Genomic DNA, 24,666 nt, shown 5'->3' with positions numbered 1-24,666 from the left:
AAAGAAGAAACTTAATCTATTTGAAAATACAATCATAGAATCATGAAATCATAGAATGGTTTGGGTTGGAAGGGACATTTAAGGTCACCTAGTTCCAACCCCCCTGCTATAGGCAGGGACACTTCCCTCTAAATCAGGTTGGTTGAAGCCCCATCCAGCTTGGCTTTGAATGCTTCCAGGGAGGGGGCATTGACAGCCTTGCTGGGCAACCTGTTCTATTGTCTTACCATCCTCTCAGTAGAATTTCTTCCTAATATCTAGTCTGAATCTACCCTCTTCCAATTTAAACCCTTTTCCCCTTGTCCTGTCTCTATATGCTCTTACAGAAAATCCCTCTCCAGCTTTCCTATAGGTCCCCCTAATCCTAATCCATAGTACTGGAAGGCAGCTGTAAAGTCTCCTTGGAGTCTTCTCTTCTCCAGGCTCAAGAATCCCAGCTCTCTCAGCTTGTTCTCACAGGGGAAGTGCTCCAGCACCCTGATAATCTTCATGGCCCTCCTCTGGACCTGCTCCAACAGCTCAGTGTCCTTTTTGTATTGCAGGGCTATGTAACTGGATGCAGCAATCCAGGTGAGGTCTCATGGGAGCAGAATAGATGGGCCGAATCACCTCCCTCAACCTTCTGGTCATGTTTCTCCTGATGCAACCCAGGATAAGGTTGCCTTCTGCGCTGCAAGCTCACACTGCTGCTCGTGATGAATCTTTCATCCATCACTACTCCCAAATCCTTCTCCTCAGAGCTGCTCTCAAGCCATACTCTGCCCAGCCTGTGTCAGTACTTGAGATTGCCCTGGTCTGGATGTGGGACCTTACAGCTTGCCTTGTTGAACTTCATGAGCTTGGCAGGGGGGCCCATCTCTCCAACTTGTCCAGGTTCCTTTGGATGACATCCTTTCCCTCCAGTGTGTCAACTGCACCACTCAGCTTGATGTCATCTGCAAACTTGCTGAGAGTGCACCCAATCGCACTGTCCAAGTTGAAAGCAAAGGTGTTAAATAACACCAGTACCAACTTTGATCCCTCAGGAATACAACTCATCACCCATTCCACTTGGACACTGAGCCATTGACAACAACTCTCTGAATGCGACCATCCAGCCAATTCCTTATCCAGAAAGTGGTCCATCCATCAAATCCATTTTTCTCCAATTTGGCAATAAGAATGTCATATGGGACAATGTGAAATGCTTTGCACAAATCCAGGCACAACTTAAATAACTTTTCTTTTATTATCGTGAATTGTTGTTTGGGCAATAGTGACACTTGTATAAATGTACTTTGTTAGTTCACTATGTGATGATTATTAACTCTAATATGCAAATCTTATTCGCAGACCATGTTTTCTGGCACGAGACTATAACTAAAATCCCAGTTGTTTGTGTGAGTTTCTACAAAAACACCAGTGATTCCAAAACATTTTTGTTTTTTAGAATTTTGTTTACAACAATATTTTGAGTAGAAGACAGAGAATGTCAGTAGAAAGCTTGAAAACAGAAAGAAAGCTTGGAGCTCAAGTTTCTGAAGCAGTTCAAAGATTTTCTTTCTACCAACAAGGCAGAAATACCACCTCAATATTCCACAGCCTTTCTCATTTACTGTGCAGCAGCATGGGAGGATTCTGTATTTCCTGTACACAATCTGATGTTCTCTGTAGAGTTACCTCTGCTGTTTCATTTTTAGTAATGTTGTCATAATACAGTATTGCTTCATAAGTTCAGATCACGAGAGGGAAAGGATTTTATATTTAGCTCAGAAGACTAAATGCTTTAGAATCTGGCTAATCTACAGAATGACAAATAGTAAACTACAAATCCTTATTCAAAATACACTGAGGGATTTGAACACAAGAAAGTGAGGATGTGGAGTAGTGTTTGCGTGCAAAGGACATCCCAGTCCCTGGGTAGGTCCAGACTGAGACGCTCACTGAGTCTTGACACTCTGCGTGGGCTGTGGGAGCGGGGTGAGGCATTCCTTGGCCTTTGGGTAGGAGCTGGCTTCTAACTGTATTAGGAATGAGGAGCTGGCTGACACTGCAGAGGAAAAAAGGCTGCTGCTCTCTCTACTCATTTTTTTTTTCCAATCTTTTTCTCTCCAGTGTTACAGAAGCTTTCCTGAAACCACAGTTTTTAGAATGAGAGAACTGAATGATTCCCACTCTCAAGTAAGAACTAGTCTAGTGTTCAGGACAGAGTGGGATCTGTCTTGGAAATTAAGAAGGAACTTCTATTTTGGAAACTTGATTGTCTTGATCTAATCCTCTTCTCTCAAACTTTCAATAGCAAAAGGACACAAGTGCCCATGATGATATTTTTCACACTATCTATAGAAGGGTCACTGCTTATTTTGGCTTCTGTCTCACATGGCTAATCTTCCTATGGTGTGCGTTTATTAGGGTGTTGTCATCCATCTCTAGTGACTCTTTGCATATTGCAAATCACCTCGTTACATCATGTCCTTCCCTGGTTAAATGCTACCATAGACCAACAGGCAAATGCAACCTTTTCTGATAGTGAAAAATCCCACATTTATGAGATTTCCAGTCTCCTCTGCTCTGGAAAGCAAATGTAGCACCAAACTCTCCTTTCTGTTGGTACAGATCACTTCTGTTAGATGAGAACTACAAAATGAAGAGGAGAAAAGAATTGTGATCAACAGTATAAAGTCCATCTGGAAGTGAGCCAGTCAATAGTGAAATAGCCTTGGAGCTGATACAGGGGCCAATACCGCATAAGATCTTCATTAATGGCTTGGACAATGACACAGAGTGCATCCTCAGCATGTTTGCAAGCAATAAAAAGCCCTGAGGAATGGCTGATACAGCAGGTGGAAGTGCTGCCATTCAGAGAGCCTAGATAAGCTGGAGATGTGGACTGAGAAGGGTCTTGTGATGTTCAGCAAAGTGAAATGCAAAATCCTGCCCTTGGAGATGAATGGCATCCTGCATGCAATACATGCTGGGTGGGATCAGCTGCATGGAAAGCAGCTTGTCAGAAAGGAACATGGTGTCCTGATAGACATCTAGCTGAACAAGAGCCAGCAATATGCCGTTCTGGCAAAGACAGGCAACAACCCAGGATGTGTTAGGAACTGTAGCCTGCGGGTTGAGGGAGGTGGGGCATCCACAGCTGGAGTACACAGCTCAGTACTGGGGCCCTTGCCACCACAGAGACACAGACAAACTAGATCAAGTCCAGTGAAGGGTAACAGGGATTAAGGGACTGGAGCATCTGATATCAGAGAACAATCTGAAAGAGTGACTTTTTAGCTTTGAGAAGAGAAGGCAGCTCAGAGGAATCTTATGTAAAAGCCTGGCAGGGGGAGGTAAGGAAACGGAGCCAAACTCAGTGACATCCATGACAGGAAAAGACTCAGGGAGCACAGATTTAAATACAGGAAACTCTATTTAAACAGAAGAAGAAACTTTTATTCTGAGGGTGGTGAAACACTTGAAAAAGTTACCGGGAGAGATTGTGCAGTCCCATCACTGCAGATAATCAAAACCTAACTCTGTGGTACAGAGCAATCTACTGTAGGTAACACTGCTGTGAGCAGGGGTATTGGAGTAGTGCCCTTGAGACCACCCATTCTGTGTTGCTGTGAAGAAGGGGAACATGTGAGCTCCCTCAAACCCTCAGGTGCCACTTATGGAGTCACGCAGGGTGATAATGTAGTGAAGGTTTGCATGTACTTACATCTGTGAGCACAGTGGTTGGGTATAGGAGCCAGACTGCTCCGCACAGGAGTAAGTTCTTTTATTTTGGGTTGGTCTATGGATATCTTCTGAAAATTTTTACCTGTGGAAGAAAAATATAATCTATTATTATGTGAAAATACTTGTAAGCAATAAGATGCACAGCAGATCTCTGGTTTCTGGAAAAAAAACCCAAACTTCTAGTAATTCTCAAAAATATGTAATAATAAGAAATCACCAACAGAAAATAACTCTTTACACATTTAAATTATGACTTATTTTTTTATAAGCTTTTCCCTTGCTCTTCTATAGTACAGTAATTGCTGTTCAAACATCCAAATTCCAGTAGCCAGATCTACATTAAGGATATTGGGAAAATAGATAAAGTGATTTTTTACACAGGCAGATAGAGATTGAATAAGGGGGAGTGTTTTTAAACAAAAGTAGAGGAGATTTAGATTAGGTGTTAGGAGGAATTTTTTTTATTCATACCATGATGAGGCCCTGGCACAGGCTGCCAAGAGATGATGTGGGTGCCCCATCCCTGGAGGTGCTCAAAGACAGGCTGGATGGGTCCCTGGGCAGCCTGAGGTGGTGGTGGGGCAGCCCTGCCTACAGCAGGGGGCTGAAACTAGAAAATCTTTGAAGTCCTTTCCAACCCAACCAGTTCTATACAAATGGAGTTCAACTCCTAGTTGGAAAGTCAGGCTAGTGGTAGTCTACCAGCAGTAAAGATGAGCTTTGAGAGGGTTTTGCTGCAGGTGAAATATAGCAGAACTGACATAAATGGATACAGATTCTTATTAAACAATGCTTTATAGCAATTTGTTTTTATCAAGAAAAATAGATGCTGGGAAATGAAAATGTCTAGTTGTGTTTTTTTTTACGGGCTATGATTACAACGAACTCTGGTGTAGTACAAAAAGAAAATACAATGTATTAAGTGATATTGTGCATTTCACTTTATAAATGTCACATCAAATATAATAAAAAAAAAGAAGTAAGAAATCAAGCTCCAAGTCAACATTTTTCCCACATCCTTTCCCTGTCTTGATCATATTCTGTGATGTCTGAGTCTCTCAAAATTTTACTTTTTGTTATTCCTAAATCTGAAGTGAGTCTTGTGAGGAGTCTCAAGCTGTCTTGGTATGCTCCTTGCCCAGCATAGCATTGCATCACAGCTCGCTGCAGAACAAGCAAATGCTCTGTTGGCATGCAGAGATAAGGGAAGACAGAGAGTGGACAAGATTCTGGTCCAAAGTGGCAGCTGATAAACGTTGGATCACTCCATTGGCTCCTATGTTTAAAGTTAATGTATGCTGGGCTAATGCATGAAGAAAATAAGTGTTAGAGATTACCTGTGTCTAACACGCTTTGTTCTCCTTTTCTCATGTTTTATTCTTTAGTTACACTTTAATACCTCTCCAAGATAATTGCCGTGTATGTAAAATTAGTAAATGTCTTTTATACAAATTGAGTCCTCTGTGCACAAATAAATAAATACATAGATAGCAGAAACTCAAGTCAGCTGCTCCCACTGGCAATTCAAGTTACATTGGTTTTATTGTGATGCTTACTCTGAGAACTAATAGCTTTTTATATATGTACTGTAACTGCCTTGATAAAGGGGAAGTTGTTTTTTCCTGTAAAGGAATATGTTTATTTCATAAACAGGGATATCTGGCAGGAAAACAAAAGTACAAAGCATAATTATGTTTTCAAAACTAATAAAGAAACCCTGTATACAAGTTCTGGCACCAAGAGGAACTATTCTTCTGCTCTTCCTTCCTATATGTTCTACATGATATCTGAGAACAAAAGCTTTTCCTTCTTCAGACATTGTCTTTGTCACTGTAAGTGCATATTTATGATGGCATTTGAAATGGAAAAGAGGTTATTTCTTGATTACAAAATGCAAAATTCTTCACAGGTTGTTCTTTAATTTTAATTTTTGTTTGGATAAATTAACTACATTACCCTCTGGTTTTTTTGTGTTTTTTTTTTTTTTTTTTTTTTTTTTTTTTTTGTTTTTGTTTTTGTTTTTTGTTTTTTGTTTTTAAGATGCCTTCTTTTGCCCCTGTCGCTTGGAATATCTTCATTTATAAATTTTTCCAATAAAAAGTAGGTGCTAGTTTTGCAAAAAGGGATAATTGCAATTCTCGCAAGTACAAAATGCTTCAGGTAGTGGATGCCAGCTCAGCCATCTGACTCATAATGTCCTCTTCCAATATTGGCAGTAGTTTTTGGTAGAATTCGTCGTTGTTCTCCTCAGCAGATAATAAGACAAACCACGATAGGTAAGTCTCACTCCTAGTCACAACAACCGCTCCTTTGAATAAGTGTCAGGACTCAGCTACTCAGCTAGTAAATTGACTCATCTTTCACTTCCAGCAGCACAGAAAACAGAAAAAAAAAGCCTGTAGAAATTCCCATCTGTGTGTCAAGTGCCTTAGTAGCAATATGCACAAGAAAGAGCTCTGCCTTTATGGCATGGTCATGCAAGACAGTTAACACTGTGTGTCAGCTGAAAAAATAATTTTTAAATTGAGTTCCCTTAGATTATTGATGCCCACGATCCTCTTCTGGATACTCCATGATTAGAAGACGATGTGGAGCCACCACAGTCTTGAGAAACAGAGTATCAAGAGTTCATGGTCCATCAAAGACCAGATGTTGTTTTTCCCTTCAGCTAGGCCTCCTGCAGTAAAAAAGCAATGAGGAAATGTCTTTCTGGGAGAGCTGCCTGCACAGCACTGCAGGCTGGGTGGGAGCCAGGCTTACTCTATTCCTGGTCTCTGCAATCCATATAGGCACAGCACTTAAGGGTATGCTGGAGACCTGGAGGCCCTGAAGCTCATAAAAGCCCTTGTAGCTCTAATTCACAGTAAGGGAGGTAGTTTTAATTACAGGGGCAAATAGATTTAAACCACACATGAGCATGAAAAAGGGTAAGCTGTTCTTTTTATTATGAAAAAAATTTAGCCAGTATCTCAGCTGTGCAATGCACACCTGCCAAACGTTCTCTTGTTGCACTTGCTTCAGCGGAAGTCCTTCATGCTGTCTGTAGGAATCTTTTCATTGTTAGAAAGTTTTGTTAAAGAGAGCAGGTTGCACACAGCACTGAGGTTGCAGCAGTCTCCGGCTTTTTTTCTTTAGAGGCAGATAATAAACTGCCACAGGCCTGTTCTTTCTTTGGACATAGAAAAACAACTCCCATTGTAATAATTAGAAGGTAATTGATAGGTTTTTGCTCTCATTCATGCATACAGACTGCTCTTCCTCTATTGAATCATAGTGCAAAGCATGAAGCCCTGAGTGTTTTCTCAGTCATTTGCCTGGCTGTGTTTTTTTTTTGTCATAGCATGTTCGTAGAAAATCATCTTTCCTTCTGTCCACAACAAGCAAGGATTTAATCATACGATATTCTACAGTCATAAGAAAAATCTATAATTGTGTGTTAAATACCATGGTAGGTATTTCCCCATAAAATGTATTCATAGTCTAACTGATTTCATCAAGAAATATTCCCCATAATCATCCTCAGGTTTAGTTTGTCCACCTTAAGCTCATTCCTCCTCCTGCTGAACACACAAATGTTTCATTATATTTAGGTTGTAAGCTAGCCCTGCAGGTTTTCTTGTCTTCTACATGTGAGCTGAAGCTTGCGGACCTCAGCGTAGGATGAATTATGCTGGAACACTCCTTGACAGACATGTAGAGGTTGGGGTTTGTATGGCTGAGTGAACAGCTGAAGAATGTACAGTAAAAAAGTAGTTATGCCTATTAACCAGGTCTGTTTAGTTTTCAGGAACTTGGCCTGATGTTCAGGTACTTTTGAATAGCTCCTTTTTATGCTGGAAAACTATTTCCAGCCTCGATTTGCACAATGTAAAATCACCTGAAGTTCTGAAATTGCCTTATCTTCTCTTACTATTAGAAAATTGAATCCAGATTTGCAATTCTACCAATCTCTTCACTTACAAGTTAGTTTGCCGTGCCATGCAGAGCTTGATGGTTACCTGACTTAACTGTGGGCTCCTCTCAGAATGGGTTTCAGTTCTGTTCTCAGCATGTTTGCTAAGAGGAGGTTAGATTGATTTGTTGTGTAATGTTTACTCCTTGTAATGATGTACTGGTAAGTTTGGCAGCTGCTCTTATTTGCTTCATTTTCAGCTGGATATTACAGTGGTTGGAAGGCATGCTAGATGTGTTTAATTTTGGCGTGTGACTAGTCTCAAAGGAAATGAAGTTCAAGAAACTGATATGTTGAAGTGGACTCCAGTGCACATAGGCCATACAGCAAGATTCATTCAAACATAGATATGAGTCAAAGTACTAAATCCCAAACCGCAGTTTCAAGCTTCCTTCAGAATTCTGATACTCTGCTTCAATACTGCTACATTATCATTTCCAAACCACAGTATAAAAAGCATTTACTCTCCCTGTAAATTTAGCAACCTGAATTCATCCATAAGGAAACCTAAGCATAGCAGATTGAACCAATGGGCTCTCAGGGCTGGGGAATGGAAAGGGGTGACACTGTGCCCAGGAGTTAGCACATGCCTGTAGGAGGAAATGGGTACACTGCAAAGTCGCCCAGCGTGGCACACATGGGCTTACCTGTTTGCATTGAGAAGCAGCTCCTGGCACAATTAGAGATGCGAATACAGCACAGCTCCCTTGCATATCCAGTTCCAGGGTTAAATACAGACACAAAACAACGTGTGGGCCAGCACGTATTAACTTGCAATTCATGAAACATGTATGTGATCTGCAGGCACTTAGCTTGCTCAGGTACCTTACATGTTTCTTAACAACTTGTATTTTTGCTGTTAGGCATAATCAGATCTCTGATTCTCATAACTAGAACTCTGATATCTATTCAGATCTCTGATTTCCTATACCTAAGCTTGTTGCTTTTAGCTGTCAGCTGATATTCTATACATACGTTATCTGCAGTTATGACTGCTTAAAATCGTGGACTATCCCAAGTTGGAAGGAACCCAGAAGGACCACTGAATCCATTTCCTGCATGTACGAGGAGAAGAAACTGAAAAATATATTAAGTAAGTAGAATTCTCACAGGAGTGACTTATCTATTTTTTTCTATCTCATCTTTCCATATCAGTAGGAATTATATGACAACAGAGAGATAGAAGAAGGAAATTACCTGATGGAGAACTAGGAAGTGAGGGAAGGTGGGGAGGGCACAAATGCACATGGTGGGATGTATCAGAGTTTAAGCCATTTATCTCTTTGTCTGACGGAGTTCTAGTACAGGCTTTATAGGAGAGTATTTGGTTAGATTTTGTATTCCAAGGCTTATCCAGAAAAGACTGGCAGCTGCTTCTGTGATCCGGCAAGTCATGTTCACTCCTACTCTTTTGAGACTTGTGTGCAAAATGGTGAGTGCTGGTCCTGGAGGACATGCTTGATGTTGTGCTCTGGGCAGCAGTTAGGAAGGAATTGCTGGCAGTGATTGGGGGGAGGCTCTGGGTTCTGATGGGCAGAAGTCCATGACATTCTGCTGGCTTCTTTTCTGGTATAAGGTACTTTGTGTCTGTGGTCCTTCTTTTAAGGTCAGTAGTGGTCACACACTCATCTGGAATGTCTTTGCAGCTTGTATCCACAATGCAATCAAAAGTGGTGATGATGTCGTCTACTTCGGAGGTCTCCTCTGTAGCATATTGGTCTCTGCTTTTGTCTTTCTGAATGGTTTTCTGGTTTTCTTTTTTCTTTTTGCAGAAGATGTGGTTCAGCATACTGAATCTTCCTTCTTTCTTTAGGATTTTATTGTTCTGAGAGGGAAACTGATGAACTAACTCCAATCTACTGAAAGTACAAATCAAAATGTGATGCCATTACTCATCAAATCATTAATCAAATACTGTCTTTGTTAGCCTATGAGATGGGGTACATCCTGTTCAGATACATTTCTAGGGGTGGTGCAAGGAGGCAGAAAATGAAGATTACAAATTCATAGTTAACAAAGACTGATTATGATAGTACATTACTTCACTCTGATGGGGTTTGTTGCCTTACCCTTATGTTAAAGCAAGCTCAGCATAGCTGTCAGGAATAAGAATAAACTTTTCTGGCTTCAGCATCTACCAGCTGCAAACTTATTATTCTTAATAGTGAAGCAAGATCTAATAATTAGAAGAACACCCTGGAATTTTTAAGACCAAGTGGTCAGTGTATTATGTCATATTCAGAAAATATGATTTCCAGCAGCACAGTCACTGCTAACACTGTGAAAAAGACACTACTTCACATTCTTTTCTTTTCCTTTAGTTTCAGTTCTTGCCTTGCCTTGCTTTTATTATCATTATTATTTTTTGAAGTTGCTAGCCCATGTACTGAACAGGCCCAGCACAATTCCAGACCTGTCAAGATAATCACCTACAGTGGTGTTGCTGTAGTGATTTTTAGATGAGATTTTGACAAATAAACTTTGCAGGCCTACTCAGAGAAGCAGAGCACAGCACAGCAGGAGGAGGAGGCAGAGGTGTAGCATTACCTGTGTCTCACCATTCCGTAACACGGGAAATAATACTGACAGCTGACTGGAAAGGAGGGGCAAGCACAAAGAAATGTGATAAGAAGTGTCTTTGTAAGTTTGTGCTCATTTGCCAACATTGAAAAACTGAAATGAATTAAATGACAGCAGTTGAAATTGGAGAAATATGAAGAGAGAGAGGAAAATATAAACAATGGCAGAAGAATTATACTTTTTAATAGCAAAAAAAAAAAAAAAAAAGGAAACTGGGTAAGAAGAGATAATTGAAGTAGCCAACTAAGGAAGGCAGGAAATTATTTGGAAGCTCTTATTCTGAGGATGAAAACATGAAATTTATTTCACTGTCTGCCTGGCAAAGCTGCTTTTTGTTCAATCCCTTTATCTGGTTATATGAATACACAGCTCATGTACATAGATCTCAAAAATGTGGAAAGCATGCATCTAAACTTTGAAACTATATAGATTTCACGCACAAAGGTGACTGAGAAACATCTATGCCCACATTTTCTTGGTTCAGAACCCTCTGCTGACTGGCATACTAGCACTGTAACCGCAGAGATGAATCTTCAGAAGATGACTAATTTTAGTGTTGCTATTTTGGTGGAAAATTTGGGTTGTGTATTGCTTGTGAATTGAACCATCGCATAGGGCTCAAACCCTTCGGTAGCATACAGAAATAAGACTTATAATCACTAATACTTATAATACTTATATAATACTTATAATACTAATAAAGACTATTAATTTCTTTTCTAGTCAGTAATAACATGTGAGGAAGATGTGAGCTTCTGCTTTACCTGTTCTCCTGAGACAGCAGCTTAATGCATGCAGTGTGACCACAGTACATTGCGTATGTCAGAGGAGTGTTTTCATTGATGTCTCGAGGGCTGCTGTCTATCCCCAGCTCTAGAAGTGTCTTCACACAGTCAGCCTTCCCTGCTGCTGCAGCCCAGTGCAAAGGTGTCCTAGGGAAAAGTGAATATCATTAAAACAGATTAATAAATACACTATTGAAGCTATTAATGACACGATGAGGCGTGTTTTTATACTACCTCTGGATGCACAACAACCATTTTAAGCAGTTCACACTAATTTATCCTCCACTGATGTAGCTCCCAGTAAAAGGAGTAAAACCAGAGACCAGCATCTGTCTACATGCATTTATTTAGCTGTAGTAAAGATAGATGTGAGGCTGGCAGTAAATAGGAGGCTGGCAGATGCCTATATGTGGTATAAAGTAGCATCAGTTTCATTTCTGAGGTTGTAGAATAGAAGGAGCACCTGAAGTTTTCAGAGCAGAATTTGAAAGAACTCTTTGTGCTGTGCACTGCGTAGGGACAAGCCCTTCTCACTCTTAACACTGAACACAGTTAAGAGTGGCTGGCTTATGACTCTCCAGGAAGGTAATAGCAGAAAAAGCCTCCCTAGAACAATGAGAAAAGCTGGACATCTACCAGCCTGTAATTTCCCTTTTGATAATTTCTGTGCTCTTTGTTGGGCACAGACTGAACCAAATATAGTTGTCTTGAATTTGGTGGGAGAGTCAAGCTGATTTTCTTGTTGGCAGAGGCTTGCACACCATTGGAAACTTCTGTCCAGTTTCAGAATTGTAGTATTAGACACTTGTAAAATTTCTAAAAGCACAGAAAGCTCCACAAGGAAACTACTAGGTGAAAGAATAAAGATGACTTTTATGCCTGTTGCAGTCCCAGTCATTCCAGTTGAATGCAGTAGGAAACATAATAGAATGGAAATATACTATGTATTTATTGTTAACAGCTTATCTTTCCCCCTCTCCAAGTGTGATACCTTCTATGGAAGTAGCTAACAATGCATGATAGGAGGTTTGTTTTTTTTTTTTTAACTAAAACTCTTAGGTGTATATAAGCTCCTCCCTTCCTCTTTTCATAGAAACAGAGCCTTCTCTCTTACATTTTTCTGATGTTTAGAAATGTCTACAGAACTGTTGATTTTATTTTTGTTCCATTTCATTGGACTTTTCCATAAAGAATGCCATTATTTTAAGTACCTGAAGACCTAAGCCAAGAAAACTTTGGCTTATGCTCCACAGAGCAGGATAGTCAACTCAGAGTGGTCAATTGAGTCTGTTTGCTTTAATGAAATTGGAAGCGAAATTCTGGGGAAGGCCAGCATGGTTTAATACAGGGATTAATGATACAAGGATTTAATCATGGTAAGGATTGAGTGAGAATGGAAGGGATTCCTAATGGTATCTTTTAAGAATACTCTGTTAGCATCTGAACTGTAACAAGGAAATGTTGACATTTCTCGAATGCAAATAGCAGCAGATCACAGCTCCAAGCAGCAGGATCCTGTTCCATTGTTTTGAGAAGAATGTCCATTTTGACTGAAAAGAAGTCTAGTGGTGACAAGGTCCTTTCATACATAATCTTATCATTTCCTACCAGAACCACAAAGTTAAAAAACATTCATAGTAGCCAGTTGTTATATTCAATGTGATAGATGTGATTCGGACTGCTTTGCGGGGCTTCTGAGCAAACACACCATCTCTGTAAGTGCGGTTCATTAACTAGGCCATGGCCTGTGAAACAGGAAACATGATTATAGAATAAACAGACCTAGTCTCAGGTTAATAGAAAGGAAGCAGCAATTTCAGTTTCAGGGTTTCCATGGTTACCTGTCATCTACATCAAGGGCCTGCAGGTTGCACTCCGGGACTTTAGCCAGCTGGCTGATAATATCACTGTAGCCTGCAGCAGCAGCAATGTGCATACAAGTTTTGCCGTTCTCGTCATCGTAGTTTATTATTGATGGTCCTTGGTAGTGGTCCAAGATGATGGAACACAGAATCCTGTTGCCAGTCTGGGAGGAAATTCAGAGGACAAAAGCATTTACAGTGGAGCTTATATCAAACTGCATTTTCTCTGCTAGAGGAAAGTTAATAAAATGATAGTATTTTGTTTTATGTATACTAGCCTATTTGAATATGAAAACCAAAAGCTTCTAATCTCCTGCTGAGAACAGGATTTTGCTTTATTAATTTCCGAGCTGCAAAAATGATAAATAGTGTATCACTGCAAATATGTCCAAAAGTTACAGGGTGTAAATTACTCATCGAGTTTCTTTGAAGTAGCTTGGGGTTTTAGCTGTTTTGCTAAGACAAAGTGTGGAACAATATGAGCTGACATATTTAATAGAAATTCAGGATTGGAAGGGACCTCAAAAGGCTCACTCCTGTAAGCCTGTCCAAGTGTACCCAGACAAGCCATACCAAATATTTGCTTAAGTGGTTCTTGAAAGATTTCTTTGCAAATTTGCTCCAGTGCTTTAATACTATAATAGAAAGTTTACGCTGTTCCCTGACACCCAAATAAAACTGAACATTTCACGTCCTATCTCTGTGGAAATAGATTTAAAAGATCCTGATTTTTTAAAATAACAATACGGAAAAATTAATATGGAAAATTCTTCTTAGATCATAAAATTGGTACCAACACCGCTTCCTAAGCATACTGTGTACATTAAAGGCAATTAGTTTTTTGTTCCCATTCTTCTCAATGGAAGGCAGTTTAAATATTTCTTTGCTTTAATGATTAGTATCTCTGATTTCTCTTCACACTCCTGGTTGATTTATGTCTCTTTGTTTTTGTGCCAGTATTATTATTTAGATTAAATACTTATTTCCTCTAATTATTATTTATTCCTCAGATGTATTTACAATCAACCATTATATCCCTTCTCAGCTATTGTCTTGCTACTCTAATAAACCAAAGCCTTTTTAATTTTGCTTGTAAAATGTTCTATTTCTCTCTACTAACTCTGTCCTTTTATGTTTTAATTGTATTTCCTTGGGGAGTGATAATTAAAATTGTACCTAGTCATACACAGAATTGTTCTCACGTCTTTGTACCAGCTTGAGCTCTTCCCTTTATCTGTTAGAAGTATCGCTTTTGATATGACACAGAACAACATTTGCTTTATTCACAGCTGTGCCCCATTAGAAGCTCCTAATTGTTTCATATGTCTACTTTCTTATTTTCCACAGACAATTCCAAATGTAGATTTTCCACTTTCTATTAGGAAGTTTTGTTATTATTACCAAAGTACAAGACTTGAATGGTCTATGTATTCGATTTTATCCTATGTGCATTATTTAAGATTTCAAAATGATGTGGCTTTCCTTGTATGATATCTCCATTCTCTCCTGTAAATGTCTTCCATTCTTTTCTTATTGTCAGATTTCACTAGAAAGGCTCTGTATTTTATGCCAAGTTATCAAAACAGTATTAAGCAAGACAGATTTCAAGGATTATCCATGCCAATATTTTTTTCCAGCCTTGCTTCAACATTAATTATTAATTACTCTTTACTTCCTGATCTTGAAGATATATCTTTGCTTCTCAGTACCTTTTCCCCTTATTTTCAAAAATGTCTGCTTGCTCCAAATACATTGTTGAAATATAGTCAGTCATCCAGTTATATCTGAAGCCTCTAATGCACGAAACCTCTATTTTTTTTTCTCCTCTGATATGATGCAGATTCCTGATAAAGTTCTCAGCATTTGAAGAAAAATTTCAGGGTCGTAGAATCTGTGAGCCCCAGAACTTCTCTGTCCAGCTGAGAATTTTCTTAGTTTATCAAAATGTGTCCCTTTGAAATCAGGAGTTTTGCTTTGTATACACTTTGCTTACTCACCTATTCAATGTGGATGGTCATGCCATCCAAGTTTATTTCCTATCATCAGGCACTTTATAATATTATTAACCATCTTAAAATTATTCTTAGTATTAATTCTTAGTTGTCTGAATAGTTAATGAAAAGGGAGTATTGGTCTTTATGTCCAGTAACACCTGCATCTCCTTCATAATAACTGTCTTTATTCTCCAGTTGCTATGCTAACTATCAGTTTTTTTCCATACTAAAATAATTCTTGGATACATTTATTTGGCACTTGCATCAGAGAATTCTTTAGTCAAGTTCAGGGCTAGCTGAATTTATTAGTCTACTGTATACTTACATAAATTCAAATTTTACATTCGGCACATCAGGTTCAGTCTCTTAATAGTCTTGCACAATTCAACATTTGAATACAAATTTTTTCCACTCTTTTTACTGTTGTTTTATCTATTCACACACTATTTTTTCTCCAACCGATCTTCCATTTTCTAGACTAAACAAACCATTTCAACCTCTCTTCATGGGTCAGGTTTTTCATACCACTTACATACTTGGTGCTTGCTTTTGGCCTCTTTCCAATTTATTTACAGCCTTCTTCAACGACAGCACTCCAAATTACATAATTATTCCACCATGACTTTCACTCTGCCATGAAAAAAGGAAATTGCCACTTCCTGTACCCCACATGTATTACACTTCCGTTAGTATGTCCAAGAATTATGATTCCTTTTTTGTATCAACACCGTAATTTAAACCCTACTCAATTTGTTATCCACTTTGTTACTCTTCATTTTTTGTATCTTTTGCTTTTCAGAAATCTGTGTGGAGTACTATTTTACTAGCTTCTGTTCATTCCTAAAATTTATCAGAAACGTTTTTAATTTTGCATTCTACCAAGCAAGTCCACTGTGCTTGGTGCCTATTTGTTTTTACCTTTGGGTTATATACAGGTTTTATATTTCATTACCTTACTAAATAAAAACAGTCTTATCAGAAGTCATTGTGGAAAAGGACCCAGAAGTACTGATAACATGAGGTTGAGTATGAGCAAGCAATGTGCTTTTCCTACTAAAAAGGCTAATGGTGTTCTTAGCTGCACTTGGCACAGTATCAACATGACAAGAGAGATGATCCTCTCTACTCAGCACTGGTGAAACCATTCTTAGTGTACTGTGTCCAGTTCTGGGCCCCCCAGTACAAGACAGACAAGGACATATGGAAAGAATCCAGCAGAGGACCACCAATGCTGTTCCTGTGAGAAAAGGCTGACAGAACAGGGACTCTTCAGCCTGGAGAATAGGAGGATCAGAGAGTAATCTTATCAATGTCTATAAATACCTGAAGGAAGGGTGCCAAGAAGATGAAACTGGGGCTCTTTTCAGCTGTGCTTAGTTCCAGGACAAGAGGCAATGACCACAGTCTGGAACACAAGAAATTCTTGCTTGAACATCAGGAAGAAGATCTGTACTGTATGGGCAACTGAACACTGGCATAGGTTTCCCAGATAAATTGTAAAGATCTACAAAATCCACTTTTACATCATCTTGGGAAGCCTGCTTTGGGTGGCCCTGCTTGTGCAGGAGTTGGACCAGATGATCTCTGCAAGTCCTTCCAACAGTAACCATTCTGGGGTTCTGTGAAGATTTTGTTGGATTATCAATGAGCTGTCTCCCACCAAAGACTATTTAATCTGTCCTGGATGAGACTGATATGAACTATATAACGTGTAACATAAGTTTCCAAGAGGACTTTGATATCCCTTCACATTTTCTCAACTGGGATACCCTATCAAGGTGTTACTTTGATTCAATGACATTCAAACATACTCTATCTAATAGCTGTTTATCTGAGAAAAGCTATTTATCTGAGAAAAACAATAATAGCTTTGAAGATGGCTAATAGCCCTCTGTGCTGTTTTACGTAAGTAGCCGTAGAAGTAATGCCTCCTGTATATTTCCATAGAAACTACAACAGATACAAAGAGCACAATAACTCTTCTTGATAGAACAATTCTAAGCTTCAAAACATACTTTTTCAACATAGTCACCACCACTAGCTACGCATTTATGCTTAAGATGAATAAGAGCTTGAATTCTGCAGTTGTAAAGATCTGCACCAGGAGAGATGACCCACTGTTTCACAGGTGCTATGGTGGCATCACTGCTGTACAGTGCTGCACACACAGTAAGCTGAAGAGATGAAAGTCAGAAGGTGCCAAATATAGACTATATGATATGTGTGGTAGCACAGTCCAGCCAAGACTGAAAATATGATCCACAGTCTTCATGCTGGCATGTTGCTTGGCATTATTCTCTTGCAAGACAAAGGTCTTCTTCTCTGGCCTGACTCTGGAAGTTCAAGCTTTCAGCTTAGTCAACATCATGATGTAGCAGTCAGAGGCAATGGTTTGTCCAGATTCCAGGGAATCTAAAATGATTAGTTTTGTCCTATCTCAAAAGACAGAGCACATTAATTCACCCTCTGAAGTTTGCATCTTGAACTTTTTCTTCAAAAGAGAATTCACATGTTGCCATTCCTTGCATTGCTGTTTTGACTCTGGCTCCTAGTGGTAACCCCATATCTCATCACCAGTAGTGTTATAATCTAGAAAATTGCCACTTTGAGCCCTGCATTTGTTCAACAGATCCTGACAAACTTGCATAAGGTGTTCTTTCTATTTCTGTGTGAACATCCATGGGTACCAACTAGCCCAAGCTTGGTGGTATTCCAGCATTGCCACCATAATTTCCAATGCACTGAAGCTGATATTCAGCTCTTTACACAGTTCCAAGGTCATAATTGCCTGATTCACGTGGATGAGCTGCATTTTGTGCATATCTGCATTTTGTGGTGGGACATTTGTGCATAGCCACCCAGAATGCAGTCTGTCTTTCATATTGCTGTCATCACTGCTGGCTGCTGCCATTTTTTCCATATGGGGGAATTCAATTACACACCTTTGCTTCATGTGCACTTCCATGTTAGATGCCATTCTGTCAGACTGCTCCTCTGCTTCCATCTGTCGTGTAAAAACAAAGTGTAACAGAATATGGATGGGAAGATTCAGCCTCTATTGCCATAACACCAACATCCACTTCTGATGTTGTAGACCACCCAATAAATTAGGCACTATTTTCAGAACAGGCATCATAAAATTCAATTTTCTTTTTCTTTTTCTTTTTCTTTTTCTTCTTCTTTTTCTTTTTCTTTTTCTTTTTCTTTTTCTTTTTCTTTTTCTTTTTCTTTTTCTTTTTCTTTTTCTTTTTCTTTTTCTTCTTCTTCTTCTTTTTCTTTTTCTTTTTCTTTTTCTTTTTCTTTTTCTTTTTCTTTTTCTTTTTCTTCTTCTTCTTCTTCTTCTTCTTCTTCTTTTTCTTTTTCTTTTTCTTTTTCTTTTTCTTTTTCTTCTTCTTCTTCTTCTTCTTCTTCTTCTTTTTCTTTTTCTTTTTCTTTTTCTTTTTCTTTTTCTTTTTCTTTTTCTTTTTTAAATCATTCAAGGGTGCTTTCTAATATTTTCTGCAAAAACTTCTCTGTGGCTTTTCAGCTCTCTTTTTTTTAGGAATGCCTTCTTATCATTACATTTATTGTGGTTTTTTAAAGTTGCACACAAATTGTATTGAAATGCTTACATTGCCCTTATTCTTGGACTGATAGCTTCAAGCTGAGATCACAAAAAATGTAATCTTCCTGTTTAAATTTAGCACAAACCCACAGTATTATTGTTAGACTAGGGTGTTCAGTGCTAAATTTACCATAGGAAAATTATAAGGTTTTGCAGTCTTTCTATATATCCCTGAATTTCTTTCTCCGTTTTTTTTTTTTCCATTCAAATTCTTTTCAGCAGTGTTTTCTCACATTATTAATTATTTTTGGTTTTATGTCTTTATATCATTCTCCAAGGCTCTCCCCAGTTTAGTTCTTACTCACATCTTTATCAGTTGCCAGCTATTCATTCCCCTCAACGACCTATTTCTTAGGTCATTCATCTTGATAAACTTCATTTGCAAAGGAGAAATGTACTAACGCTTGCCTTTGCAAGGTGAATTCTCATTGTACTTTATGCGAGCTTTTATCTCAGACAGTGACAAAAAAATCACTAACATAAGGTTCATTAGCAATCACTTTCACTTGGTTGCAATTCGTTTCTCTTTAGGTTGGATAATATAAAGTCTAGATTCTGGTAGTGCTTTCAATGTAAGATAATAGTTCTTCAAGAAATATCCACTGTATGAAATACCATGAGGAGAATGGTGAATATTCAGGATGCTTTTCTTGCTTTGACATTTTTTCCACTTGTGTTGGCTCAATTTATCATCACTGTTGCTACAGCCTTTCTTCTTATAACTCAATGCTTGCATCCACCCAACTGATAGGTAAAGCTAGAATTTTAGTAGGGTATTCTATTGGCACTTAGCTAGTATCCTGTCAGAACATTACATTTTCTTCTCCAGATCTTCAGTCGTACATAGTACGGTGTTTTTAATGTTAAATGCACTGTATAGATGGTTATTTTTTTCCCCTTGTCAGAACCCTGGTGAAGTAGGTGATACAGTATCAAAGAGAGAACTGTAATGTGAGGGAGCCTGCAAAACTGCCTTGTGGCTACTTGTAATGTGCAGATGAGAGGCAGAGAGAAACAAGTTATGGGCTGCTTAATTATTTTCAGGAAATTCACAAAGTGTTTTTCTTCCAAGTGAATGTCTCTCGAAATTATGTGGTTAGGTTGTATTAGTTTGCCTTTGCATTTAGTGTGAATTTTAAAATATTCCTATATTTTTATACATTTTTAATGGATAAAAATTCCTTACCAGCAGTCCTCAATCTTGCTTCTTAACATTAGCATTTCACTTTAGGGTTTCCACCTTCTTCCACCTTCCCTCTGCATCTGTGAATACAAAGCTTTCTTTTTGATGTCTTTCTTCTCTGACCTTTAACAACTTGACTTTGACAACAACTATAATTTCACCCTGTCTGTAGCAGCAAGCAAATACTATTTTAATTCCTACTCTGAGAGGTAACTTGTTTTCATAAAGAAACACTATAAATGACTATAGGTTAAATAAAATTTTCATCAGTATTTCCATTTTCCTCCTGGAAGCCATCCCTGTTCATCATTGGTGCTCTCTGAATTGTGTGTAGTAGAATGCTGGCTCATCTCCCAGAGCTTTCATCCTTCCTCTTATCTCTCACAGACACGTATAGTGTATTTTAATATGAAGCTGACTGTAGCACCAAGAGGGCCCCTGAAGAAAAGAGCAAATAATGTTTTCTCCTTCACTGAAATAGAGTCGTGAGCCACTCCAAGGATTTGCTGAGCAGCCCATAGCAAAATGTGAACAGGTAGTTGGTCTGTGGATAGTTTTCAACTTCAGCTGAAATGATTACATTGCTAAAACGCCTTCTCTCTCAAAGTCACATTTTTTGATTTTGAAATTCTGTGTTTACTGAAAGCAAAAACCACTCCACAGACTTTTCCCACATCATTCTGCTAGTTGAGGCTTGAAAAGTCTTGATTTTTGACTCAAGGCTTTGCTGTCACAATTGTTTGTTCATACGAGTGAAATAGAACTGTTCTTCTAGTATAATCTTTTCCCTTAGAGGGCTGATGCCACTGAAATGCAGTTTTTATGTTGTGAGTACTATGGCTGTGTGTATATATATGTACGTAAATATATCATTACCATAACACAAGTTCAGAATTTCAACTTAGAATAAGTGCAAGATAAACTCAGTGCTGCTTTAACAGTGAGGAAAAGTCTGGTTGGAATCAGATATTAAGGGTATGTCAGAGCTACGCATCCATATCTCATTGTAAAGAACCATGTCACTATGAAGGAATTTTATATTTCAGCTGAAAAGATGCAATGTCTGTGATGGCAGCAGAGAACGAGTGCAGAGATAGGAACACCCTATTGTTTCTCTGCTCTCAGGGAAGAGAGTCAACCAGGCCTCATGCTGGAAGGGAACAACCCATAACACCATCTTCAGCTTTCTTCCTGCCAGTGATGCTTTGCCAGGAGTTGCCTGGAAGCAGCCCAGGCACTTCACAGGGTGTGTTTCTGATGGCAAACCAACATAAATTAACAACAACTCTACTGACGCCGCTGTAGTTACACTGGTGAGACGCGGCCAGCTAACAGAGCAGCTCATTCGTCTTCCCCTAACCCTGGTACTTCAGACTCAGACACCCACTGAGACAGTGTTCCTTCCCAACACAGGGCAACCGAGCTTGGCTTGACTTTGTGGTAATTTTGGGAAGAGAAAGTGTTCTTGTACAAAATACTTTGTCTTGTTGTCCTTAGAGCACTGCTTGCCTCTGGTACAAGAAGGGTACACGGTGTTTCTAAAATATTTATGCTCTCAACACCCTTGTTGGTTGTTAGAAAAAGCTACCAGGTGACAGCCACAGAGGCATGCTTGCATGGCTACCGTATGTTTCTGTCCCTCTTGCTCTCTCCTTGCTCAAACAAAAACCTGCATGACATACTGGCCAAATCTCTCCGAGAATTTTATTTTCACTTGGATTCTTGTATAATAAGTGCGTATGATTTATTGTGTTCCATGCCTATGACTAAAGTTACTTGGCAGTTTTCCTCTGCTAGTGCGTTGTTGTGAGGACTGATTTCTCTGGATGAGCTATTTGTTTACGTGCTTTGAAAAATAGGTCATATTTTTTTTTCTGCAGTAGCAGAAGGATTTATCCCATTCTGCTATCAGAGAAATTGAAAGCTTTATCTTCCAGTGCCTTTTTGTAAGCATAGAAAATTAGGACATTTACAGATAAACAAAAGGTGCGGTGCATGCATATGACTCATGTTCCAGCTTCCACTTACAAAGTTAAACATACACGGTGTGCTAAGAAGACATCTGGGAATGACTCTATGCTTCCCTGTGGCTTTTGTCCCCACCCCCAAATTCCTGCTAAGCTAAGTGGGAGTTCTGCAATTGATTTTCATAGAAATTTGATTGGCATGAATAGTTATCTTGTCAACAGCATGTTCGTGCTTGAAGAATCTACTGCTTAACAGTCAGTTATTTCATGTAAGGGCAGTTCTTTTTTTTTCTGACGATCTTACTGTGCTGGCAAGTTTGTATGTCAGTATTGTGCACTTCAGTGCCACTTACAAATCACAAAGGGTGCTTCAGCTTACAAGCTGGCATAAACAGAAGTGGGGAAGTACATGATAGCTAGGAAGGTAAGATGGAATAGCACTGAGGAATGATTCTGGGGATCGGAAGTCAGTTGACCATAGTGTAAAATTATTATAATCCTCCAAATTATAATAATATAGTCCTCCAAATTCAAAGCTTCTGATAGTACTGGAATATATTTTTTTCTTACTCAAAAGTATCCTTTTTGCAATTCCTCTTTCTCCTCATTTTGCAACTTGACAGCTCTCTCTACAGAGCCTTATTGCCATGCATGAGCACCAGCTTTACCTTCAATGGAATGACAATATTTACCCAAGAAAGGAATTTTTTAAGGATATGACTAAACAAAAAATATAAAATGAATCTGTTTTTCATTTGCTTCTTAGCAGTCAAAATTGTCTTCTAATGTCAGTGACATGAAAAAAGAAATTATTACTGTCCCTTAATAGCTGTCTCCAGGAAACAGCATGTAACATGGAGGAAATATACCCGTTTTTGCACATACTATGCAATGAACTCAGTTCGTACATTTTAAATAGCCTTTTGAGATGCCCTGAAGCAACATGGGTTAGTTCCTAGACATCCTGGAATGTCCGTGAGTTCACACCTTCCAAGGCAAATGAGTAACTCTGCTTTTCTTTTATAGTACATGTGAGATATTCTGGTAGTTCTGCTCGCAAGAAACTAGGAAATGAAATAATTGCATTGTTTCTATACAGCAAATATTCCAGGTTTGTGATTTTTAAAATATTAATGCTGCAAATCAAAATATTTAAAAAAATCAGCAGTGTAGCTACGCATGGCAGAAAATTATATTTGATGGTTTCTTTTAGTTGCTGCTTTCTTTTTATCTAGAGTTTCACATTTCTTAGCTTTACAAGAAAAGATTGCTGGAAATCTTGGTTTCATTGTTTGTTCTTAAAATGAAAGCTGATATTTTTACATAATCATATGACTTTGGGAGCCAGAGTTTTAAGAAAGAGACAAAGAAACTTCTGGTAAAATTCCTGCCAACTAGCAAAACAATGTAGGAAGCCTCCAAATCTTCCCATACTGTTTCTGAGATACTTATGATACTATTATGATATAGTGGCATGTAGTGTGCTACTGTGTAGTAGTATTGTATATATTGTATTTTACTGGGATTTCAATGGCATCATTATTTAGGACTTAAATAGACTTTACATTTCATTTCAATACCAATTAGCAGGTTCTGGTTTTAAATATGATTGCAGGATCCCATCATTTGCTGATTGGAATGAAAGGAGAGGAACACCTGAGACACTTACTATAGCCCGATCTGTACCAACTCATATTTTATGAGTTATGAAAAATTTGACAGAAGACTTTCTCACTTCAGATGAAAATGATGTGTGTTTCCAGTAGCATTATAACACATTTGCATTGAAGGCATGAACTCAGGCAGGAGAAAGTTGGTAGAGCAGACCTGAGGCAGGTGAGGCCTCTGCAGAGCTGAAGCTCTGCAGCCTCTGTTTGCCTGGTGGGACACCAAGCACAAACATCTGTTCTTGGAAACAGGGAGTGTGGAGCAATTGTTCTGTGCAGAATACTCAGGGGAACTGGGCTTCCAATAGTGGATGATGGTTTTTATGTGGTTCTGCTCTGTGTTTCAGCTCAGTGTGCACTGACTGCCTTTGCCCTGCAGCTTCTGAAACAAGTTTCTGTGCTGTGCCTGGTCTTCCCCTTACTGCATTTTTTAAAAATGAAATTAAACACAAGGCCCTATTCAGCCGAAAACAGGCCCCACAGCTGTTACTGCCCGAGCTCTGTGAGGCTCTTGTGCTCTGGAGATATAAATGCAATTCTTAAAGGAAAAATACCATCTTTCCAGGGGCTATGAGTGAAGTTATTAAACATTTTCCGACACTGTCTCTTCAAAGAGCATGATCCTGCCTTTGTCCTGGAGAGAACACTCATTGAACATACTAAAATGGATATGCGAGAATGATGGTCCCATGCAGCAGAGCTGTAATAGCAGAGAAAGCCATGGCTGTCCAGAGTGCCTCTTTCCCCTGAGCTTAATAAGGCAACAGAGAGTACTGGCTGAAAGTGTTTCCTCTTGGAAAAGCCTGTATAAGAGAAATGCTCACAGTTCTATTCCATGCTCTGGTATTTGAACCAGCCCTTCTTGACCTGTTGTATGGAGAAAAATGTTGATGGAATAAATGATTTATAAGGCTTCATAGCAGGAATCTGACAAGAAGATGAGAACTGGAGTTCTCCTGCTCTTCTTTCTTCTAACTTATGAGAGCAGCTTGGGGAGAAAGAAGAGGAATTTGTAATTTGCCTTCAACTGAACCAACACAGACTTTGTGCATTTGCAATTTTACCCCCTTTTAAGAGTTGTTTTGCCAATCTGTGGGACATAGTTGGAGGCAGGAGTTAACAGTGGAGTTAAATCATAACATTCATAAAACAGAATCAGCAAAAGATTAAGATGAGTGTCACTCAGAGGATCCTGAAGGGAAGGGGATTTGCCTTTGTCTTTCTGTTTGGTAGGCAGCTCAGCCTCAGAGCTCTGATCCAGATCACTGCCCCATCTGTGGCTGCCTGCAATAAGTTTCAGATGGCTCCCACTGGAAGCAGCTTGCAGGAGCAAGCCTCAACCAAATGCACATTGGATTTTA

At 38.9% G+C, this 24,666-nt stretch overlaps 1 protein-coding gene across 1 annotated transcript in view; it reads right to left on the bottom strand.

Annotated features, from left to right (window-relative positions):
- ANKRD55 (ankyrin repeat domain 55) overlaps positions 1-24,666 on the bottom strand; it is a 51,339-nt gene that overhangs the window by 6,090 nt on the left and 20,583 nt on the right. Inside the window, exons 7-10 of the mRNA XM_052670486.1 lie at positions 12,870-13,054; positions 11,008-11,175; positions 8,861-9,522; positions 3,692-3,793 (exon numbers count right to left, since the gene is read on the bottom strand). Coding sequence (XP_052526446.1) covers positions 3,692-3,793; positions 8,861-9,522; positions 11,008-11,175; positions 12,870-13,054 — 1,117 coding nt within the window. The remainder of the gene's footprint in view (positions 1-3,691; positions 3,794-8,860; positions 9,523-11,007; positions 11,176-12,869; positions 13,055-24,666) is intronic.

Source organism: Tympanuchus pallidicinctus, unplaced genomic scaffold (genome assembly GCF_026119805.1).
Source record: "Tympanuchus pallidicinctus isolate F22 unplaced genomic scaffold, pur_lepc_1.0 scaffold9, whole genome shotgun sequence".
NCBI classification, from domain to species: Eukaryota; Metazoa; Chordata; class Aves; order Galliformes; family Phasianidae; genus Tympanuchus; species Tympanuchus pallidicinctus.
Note: the sequence above shows the minus strand (reverse complement) of the source record. Positions and strands in the feature narration are given on the sequence as shown.